Source organism: Notolabrus celidotus, chromosome 6, assembly GCF_009762535.1.
Source record: "Notolabrus celidotus isolate fNotCel1 chromosome 6, fNotCel1.pri, whole genome shotgun sequence".
Lineage (NCBI taxonomy): Eukaryota > Metazoa > Chordata > Actinopteri > Labriformes > Labridae > Notolabrus > Notolabrus celidotus.
In genome coordinates this window covers 10,082,640-10,091,652 of record NC_048277.1, presented here as the reverse complement: position 1 = coordinate 10,091,652, position 9,013 = coordinate 10,082,640, and the positions used below count along the sequence as shown (strand labels likewise).

At 41.6% G+C, this 9,013-nt stretch overlaps 1 protein-coding gene across 1 annotated transcript; it reads left to right on the top strand.

Moving 5' to 3' along the window:
• Positions 1–511: 511 nt before the first annotated feature.
• ska1 (spindle and kinetochore associated complex subunit 1) lies at positions 512–7,146 on the top strand. Its single transcript, XM_034686250.1, has 7 exons — positions 512–655; positions 3,351–3,433; positions 3,520–3,635; positions 3,760–3,854; positions 5,768–5,908; positions 6,189–6,358; positions 6,501–7,146. Exons 2-7 carry the CDS (start codon positions 3,352–3,354, stop codon positions 6,647–6,649), a joined length of 753 nt encoding a protein of 250 aa, XP_034542141.1. The 5' UTR covers positions 512–655; position 3,351; the 3' UTR covers positions 6,650–7,146.
• The last annotated feature ends 1,867 nt before the right edge of the window (positions 7,147–9,013 follow it).

Genomic DNA, 9,013 nt, shown 5'->3' with positions numbered 1-9,013 from the left:
AAAGACCTGATGCTTTTTTATCTGAGGTCTGACACCTGACTCAGAGGCCTGAGGATGTCCTAATATGTAGGCTACACCAGAGGAGTATTAGGCTACATTACATGTGTATCATTTGTTGAAATATTCCTTTATTCTTTCCATCTCCTCTTCCATTCTTTCAAACTCAGTTTAATATCTGTGCAGGGACTCAGCTGAGTAGTATTAATATAAACAGGAAATTATGTCAAGCTGTCGGGTTCTGTCCAATCAGAAACAAGACTTGTTGTCCCTCCCCTTTCCGTTTTCTGTAATGTTGTTGTGTTTTCTGTAATGTTGTTGTGTTTTCTGTAATGTTGTTGTGTTTTCTGTAATGTTGTTGTGTTTTCTGTAATGTTGTTGTGTTTTTCCCTTCAGGGCCACCCAACAAATTAGAGAAGGTATATTATAGTTCCCGATCGACGCTCCGTTACAGTAGGCGGCGGTAATGCGCATAAGCGTGCTTTGCTAACCGCCCAAAAAAATCCAAGAAGAAGAGGTCGTGGTGAGAAAGCGCATGCGCAGTAGGTTACGTTTCGGTTCTCATTTGAAATTGACCCGGGAGATACCGAGTGAAACCGCGGAGCGCGTCAGTCTGTGAGGGATTCTTTATCAGTCCTTGTCAAGCATCTGTCGACAGGTAACCTCACCGATTCACGGCAGAATGAGCTTCAGTTTCTGTTAGTGTGTCTGATCATCTGACTGAACGCTGATGGAGCCTGTTAGCTCCATGCTAACGTTTAATTTAGCTGCTGTGGTATATTTCAGTAACTTTGGAGAGGCGTCCTAAACATCTTTCACCAACATCGCCTCACAGACAACAGAGCACCACAGTATACTGCTCAACTCCCCAGTGTTTCTCTGTAAACTAAATCTGTGTTAACGAATATCAACAGTGTTTACTAACTCAGTGCTCAGCTATGACGTCATTCACAGCTGACGTGACCTCACTCATGTTGTCTTTTTCCTTATACCTTATACAGTATGGAGGTGACACAACTGTGTGACAGGCTGGTTTTCTGTTTGATGTGAAGACAGTGAATGTAACTGTGAGGGCAAAAAGGCTGAGACTGTGTGCATGAACTTCATCACACTAAGGTGAATTTATTTATGAACACACAGCTCTGTCTCTGCAACCTGACAGCAAGAGCCCAAGTTCACCTGAGAGCACGTCACCTGTCCAGGACACATCAACAGATCAGTGTGTCAGAAAAAGTAAACAAGTAAACATTTTACATATAATTTATATACAACTCTTCTGGGTCACACAAACTGCCCGGGGGTCGGTCAGAATAGTGGTGTGAGATCAAAATGTGAGCATGACATCCGTAAGGGATTATTCTCATCATGTACATATGCTTTTCCACAGCATTTCACATTGGTATCATGATTTTTTTTTCATATCTTACAAACAGATATAAAATGTTGGATGTCAGGGCTCAACGTGTGCAGAGTTTCAGACTGTGAGTTGACCGTGTGTTGGAGTAATCAGAGGATGAGACCGCAGGCTGCTCTGAACGGCTTCTTCCAAAAGTCACAAGAGAATTTCATTAGAGGGGCATGAGATTTACTCAAACTGTGACATCACTGATTGGTGAATATCCTTACGAGGATGGAATAAATATAACCCGTACACAAAAAAATGTCCTGCTCTGGTCTTTGTTCCATCAATCAGTCAATCTTTATGTATATAGCGCCAAATCACAAAAAAACTTTATATCAAGACGCTTTACAAACATAGTAAGTCTAGACTGTATACTCCATGTTATATTATTATCAAAGACCCAACATCAAGACAGGATAAGATCCAGTCCCATCCTACCGACAGGACTCAGTCTGATCTCATCTTAATCCACCCCGAGCAGAGCCCTTTAAGCATTTAGAAAGTTACAGCGGAAAGGACAAACTTCCTTTAACAGACAGAAACCTCGAGCAGGACCAGACTCATGTTAGACACACAAATGCTGAGACCGTGTTGGAGAGAGGGATAGAGAGAGATGATGGTGGTGAGATGGATAGTAGTAGTAGTAGTAGTAGTAGCAGCAGCTGGAGTCTGGCACGTCCACAGCAGCAGTCCATCCCCGACAGAGATCCAGAGGAACCTAGGAGACAATGGAGCTCAGAGACCCCAGAAAGTTCTATGATTAATAATTTTAATGGGACAGCGAGAGATAAAGTAAGTGACAGGCAGACATAGGAGAGAGAGGGAAAGACAGGAGCCCAGTGTGTCAGTTCCCTCTGCAGTCTAGGCCTATAGCAGCATAACTAAGAGCTGGTCCAAGCCTGAGCCAGCACTATCCATAAGCTTTATCAAAAAGGAAAGTTTGAAGCCTAATCTTAAAAGTAGAGAGGGTGTCTGCCTCCAGGACCCTGACTGTTAGATGATTCCAAAGGAGAGGGGCCTGATAACTGAAGGCTCTACCTCCCATACTACTTTTAGAGACTTTAGGTACGACCAGCAGGCCTGCATGTTGGGAGCATAATGTTCTAGAGGGGTAATAGGGCACTATGAGCTCTTTAAGATACGAAGGTGCCTGATTTTTAAGGGGTTTGTAGGTCAGTAGAAGGATTTTAAATTATATTCTAGATTTTATGGGGAGTCAGGGAAGAGAAGCTAACACTGGAGAGATGTGCTCTCTCGTCCTAGTTCTAGTAAATACTCGAGCTGCAGCATTTTGAACTAGCTGAAGAGTTTAGAGACTTATTAGGGCAGCCTGATAAAAGGGAGTTACAGTAATGTAACCTGGAGGTAACAAATGCATGGACTAGTTTTTCTGCGTCGCTCTGACACAGGATGTGTCTAATTTTGTGTAACATTGTGCAAGTGAAAAAAGACTGACCTTGAAATTTGCTGAATGTGAAGGCCAAATCCTAATCAAAAAGGACTCCCACATTTGTAGCAGAGGTGCTGGATGCCAGACTGATGCAGTAAAAGGCAGTTATAGTATTAGAAAAAGTCTCTCTGAAGTGTTTCTTGTCTCTTTACAAACTTTCAGGGTCAAAACATACAACCTTGTTTCATAATCTGACACTTTAAACAGAGAAACACAACAGTGGAGGAGGCTTCCCAAGTGGAGGTGTGTGGGGAAGGCTTAAAGAGACAGTAACTGAAATGAAGCGTTTTCAGACAGAGGCTGAAATGAGGGGTTTCAAAGCCACCAGCCTGAGATTAGTAAAGAGTGTTGAGCTGTAAATCACGTGAAGGGACTATCTGATCTGCTCTTCATGTTTGTTTTTTCACCCAGGTATTAAACGTTTCTGAATGTAACAGCCTGTCTCTCGTCACCGTGAGTGTTTATGATGTCTGTACTGAATAAACGTGTCTGTTTGAACAGAATGAGCGAGCTGGAGGAGATCTCTCAACATGTTCATGACAGGATCTCTTCTGTGAAGCTCCTGCTGGACCTGTCGCTCTCTGGTATGTCACGTTATCTTCCTCTGTTTGTGTCGTCATAGTCCATACCAGCTCATTGCAGTGACGTCCTCTGCTTCTCTCTGTTAAAGATCTTCCTCACAGTAAGATGAAGAAGCTGGGGCAGGAGATCTTCGCAGTGGAGAGACTTCTAGAGGAGTTTGAGAGATGTGTGGAGCGTCAGAGAGAGCAGCTCAGGAGTCTGAAGGTGAGCAGGGATGACGACAAAAGCCTTTCCCCTGTGGTAAAGAGCAGAGAGTAGAGCTGAACATGTTGGAGGGTCCACCAGAGAAGACTCTATGACTCAAACATGTTGTGTTTGTTTGTTTCAGGAGCTGGAGGAGTCTTTCCAGAAGGATTTGGAGGACGTGACTCACATGAAGGACAACATACCTGCTCACATGCCGAAGAGGGAAGGCCCAGCACAGTGAGGACACTCTTTTTGATGTCACACCAGGCTTTAGATCCAAACTGCATCTAAACCAGTCTGTAATGATGAACGATAACACATTTTATTTATTCATGTATTTCAAAATACTCAGACACACTACAGAAAATCACATGATACAAGAACAAAGTGCTATTATTGTATCTTTATTTAATAATCAGTTTAATCAGATAACAGTATGAACAAGCGACAGAGTCTGTGCATGAGTCTGAGCAACATTTAATGGAGCCAGTCTGATTAAATATACGATTATTAGTCCTTAAACATGACCTGATGTAAACTGATCCTCTCAGTGAGATTTAATCAGCTCTCTGATGTTTCATTTCATTCATTTATTGTCACTCAGGCCATGATCACATGGTATGGAGTGGAGACAAAACATACAATAAAAATCAGAAAATGATAATACACATGGCATGGCTGAAGCACAACAGATCTTACTTAAACAGTGGAAGGACATTTTTCAGAAAAGCACCTAATTTGCCAATAACTTTTGGCTTGTCTGATTGCAATAACAGAGTTAATTTAAACACTGAGGGATATTTTAAATCTCTCTCTATAACTTCGAAAGCTTACGTTCTTTCATTCAAACAATATGATCCTGGTCACCCTACGATCATCATTACAGAGATTAAAAATCCTCTATAGTCTATCCAGGCTTTTATATCTTCCAATAACCGAAGGGATCCTGCTGTTGTTTACTCCAAAACTATAGAAACACTATCTCTAATTTTAGTTTTCATGTAACAAATATTTTCCAGTTTTCTATCTTGTTTAAATTCTACATATAAATCCCATGGTGCCATTTTTCTTAGTTCGTTTTGACACTTTTGCAGAAACTGATCTTTAAGCCTCTGTTCAACAGTTAGTTTAAGACAGTTAATGTTGTTTCGCTGCTGTGTGATGATCCAGAGGTAAGACAGGCCACAGCTTAATGTAATTAATGACGAGTTTAGAAACATGCAGGAAGTTAGGGCCAAAGTGTTCAAAAATAATATGTAAATAATAATAATACATTTATAGGCGCCTTTCTGGAAACTCAAGGTCACCTTACAACATACCAGTAGTAAAATGAACACTCAACTTTAAATTAAACATAGATACAACAGAATAACAATACAATACTAATGAAATGAAAGGGGAGGGGAATTCATTCCAGTCCCATAAAGACAGATTAAAGTGTGTACGCTTGGTGGAAAAGGTGAGTTTTGAGGCAGGATTTGAAGGTGGTGATAGAGGTGGAATTTTGTACGGCCTGGGGGAGAGGGTTCCAGAGGCGGGGGGCCGAGCGGCTGAAGGCTCTCGACTCCATGGTGGTCGAGTGAGCAGCTGGGAGGGTGAGTTGGGTGGAAGAGGAGGACCTGAGACTACGGGTGGGTATTTTTGGAAATTCACAATAATTAAGAATATCAAACAATATTAATAGAAGAAGAAATTAATAAGATATAAATACAATGCAAATAATTATAATAAAAGTATGTACAGAAGGCAGAATAAGCCATGTAGAAAATAAATGGTTGAAGTTGGCAGTACTGCTGGGGGAGAGAGACGGACGCAGGCGAGAGATATTACAGAGATGAAAGTATGCTGACCAGGTTACATTATTGATGTTGGACTGGAATCACAGTGTGCTGTCGAGGATGTACCTCGTTTAAATGAAACATGTTGCTTCCAGAAAGTCACTCTTTGTGAACATCCAGGATGTGTGACCTGTGTCTGACCAATTAGCTGCTCTGCACAAGCTTAACTGACCCTCAGCACAATAGACTTATAACTCATCATATCGACAGCTTGTTCATGTAATATAACAGAATGAAAGTGTATGCAGCAGGTCTATCTGAAACAGTGAGAGGCGCTGATACTTTGTCCTCCTGTGTCCTGTGCTCTGTCAGAGTCCGTGAGCCTGGGATGAAGCAGAGCCAGGCTGCAGACGTTCAGCCGCCGCAGCAGGAACAGCAGGTGAAGAAGAGCAGTAGGAGCTTCATCAGAGAGATGGACTTCATCACTGCCCCAGAGTTCGACAGCATCCCTCAGTAAGAACAGCCAGCATTCACACACTGCATGATGTGACTGCTGCTGCTCAGGTATTTGAGACATACTACAGGTACAGCTCAGCAGCAGGTCGCTACAGGTGAACCTGGAGCTGCTCTCTCAGGCTGATGTCAAAGCTGAAATAGTTAGGTTAAATAAATCAACCAATACTATTGATCAGTAGTTAAATGATATGGAGTCACTGTCCTGATGGTTAGTGTCGTAAAGTTGTCAAGTTGGGTTGGTGTGTGTCTCTGAAGCTGTCTTTGTGTTTGTCCTCAGGTACATGAAAGGACGCGTGTCTTACGACCAGCTCAACGCTGCAGTGCAGAACATCAACACAGCTGTGACTGCTAAGTATAAGATCTTCCATCAGTCAGTGAAGACACTCAGCAACCCCTCACGCAAACTGCAGCAGCGCTTCAAGGAGCAGGAGACCAAAGATACCAAAGGTGATTGTTGAAACTCTCCAGAGAATGGTTAAACAGATAAATGAGGATTTCTGAAACAATAGAAACACGTATTATTTGTGTGGTCATTTGTTCCTGCTGTCTGCTGCTCGCACCGCGGGTGTGACGGGTCTCTGTCTTTCAGGTCAGTTCTTCGTGGTGGAGGAGGACATCAGAGATTTCACTCAGATGAAAGTGGACAAACGTTTTCAAGGGATCCTGAACATGCTGAGACACTGTCAACGCCTGAAGGAACTCAGAGGAGGGGGTGTGACCCGGTACCTGCTGCTGTGATCCACAACAAACAGAACCACCAGGAGAACGGCAGAGTGTACAGGTGTATGTGTCCTGCTGCGTGCTAAGACGAGGCTCACTTCCATGTGTCAGTGTCCTCAGTGGGGACTATTTCTCAGCACATGTTCCTGCTGACTGACAGGAAGTCACACTCAGACATATTTCAGATACAAGTCTGAGTCAGCTGCTGTATAAACCTACTGAGTCACTCTTTATCTCCTTCATGTTGTATCTCAGCTCAATAAATAGAACATGTTTAGTTTATTACAACACTTTTCTACATTGTTACAGTGATGACCTTTTTATAAAACATAGGAGGAAACCTACACTGATATCAGCCCACCCCTTCACCAGTGTTCTACACCCAAAGCTCTCTCCACCTCCACTGTACATCATTTTTTACGTTACATCTTTCAAGGAAGGCAAACAATGTTTTCAACCAGAAAAGATAGAAATGTCCTTTTTTCAGTCAACTAATAGAACAATTTAATGTTTCATGTGTTTGTTTGACTGAACATAACGTACTTGTGTCCCAATGAAAGAGAACCCTTCTTATCACATCGTCATACTCGGAACGGAGTGATAAGTCGCAAGACCTACCACCACTGATGGCACATAATTAGTATCAGTTCATATTTTATATTCAAAACTAACAAATAAATTGTAATTTATTAAACTTGTTAAACAAAAAAGAAAAAACATGGTTTCAATATGTATGCCTTTTTCTAATTTAATACATGGTTTTCTCATTTACTTCCTAGCAGTGTTAAATACTTGATTCTTAGTGGTCAAAACTGAAATTTCACTGCATAAACATATCTTTGAACACCAACAACACTTCATGAACAGCAACAAACATTTCAGGAAAAATATTTTGTTTTGTCACGAAATGTTAGTGCAGTTGACCTTCAGGGCCACCGTACAAAACCCCATTATAACAACAGCAAAAGCAGCACCAGAGACAACCTCATCACATACATCATATCAAATCACTCCACAGAAAGAAGTCACATTCCTCCTCTACCTGTTAACACTGTGGTAAAAATGTTAGAATAAAACGGAACTGAATAGATCAAAGCAGAATAGAATGCTTTGATGCTTGAGACAACCTGATCACACACTTCGTATCAGGTCAATCCACAGAAATTAGTCCATCACATTCCCCTTCTGCCTGTTACTGTTACTGTGGTAAAAACGTTAGTGTGGTCTCAGGCTGGTCTTGATGGTCAGAAATAATGACCGTAAACGGGCACAGATGTGAGAGCAGCCTGAAGAGCTACTGGACCCCAAACATCTCTGAAAGAGAAAAGTGGAATAAAAGTTGAAAAATGTCAAAATTTCAGACAATAAAAATTTTGAACTATATTGCGAGTGCTGACATTTTTCAACTGTTGGTCCATTTTGGGTCAGCACTGAGTAATTTTTTGAGTAGTTTCGAGTGAGCAAGCCAATCCTCTGTCTTATCAAGGAAAAGTGGAACAACATCCTGTCCTGTAATCCAGACAACGGCAGCAGAGCTGGTGAGAGCATCTCTAAGCTGCTGACAAAGTCACTTAAACAATAAGAGGTAGAGATAACAGCAACGATGTTCAAAGCTGAGGCAACGTTCTGAGAAGAAGGAGAGCTGGATGAGGACAGAAATGTCTACATCAATATTTCTGCAGAAGTCCCATTCACCTCGTCCAATGTTACCTTCAATGGAAATGCTAAATTTTTAGGTTGGACAATTTTAAAATCATTTTTAAACCAATAGAATCCTCTTTGAATCTATATTTTGTGTCACCTTGTACATATCTTTATTTTGTTGTAGTAATAGTCAGGATAATGTATGGTGAACGGGTGGTGATGTGAGTCAGACTCTGACACAGTTAGCGAGCCTTAATGCGCAGCTGCTGGAGTCCAATTAGGTCAGAGATGAAACCCTCTCAAAAACAAAAACATGGCCTAAATGTTTTCAAGACAAATGAATATAATAAACTCAAAATGTAACTCAGGTATGTCAGAGCATTAACACTAAAGGGTTCACAGGTACCCACAATCATCATGTGCAGCATACTGCTATATTCTTTATCAGCAGACCTTCTCATACACATTCTGAAGTCTTCTACAGGTCAAAGGTCAAACTGGTTTCTGGTTCTGGACTTGGACTGGCCTGAATCAAGTATGTGTTATATTTTTTAAATGAGGGGGATTTTAAAGCTCTTTAGTGAAGGTGTAATCACTTGTCTCTGGCTGCAGATGTACCGTTCCTGATGTACCAGCAGAGGGCGTCCTCCTCTTCAGTATCAATGAGCAGGAGCTGCTGATCCCACAGAGAGAAACTCTGACTGCTTTCAAACTTTCACTCCATCTTTTACTTTGAAA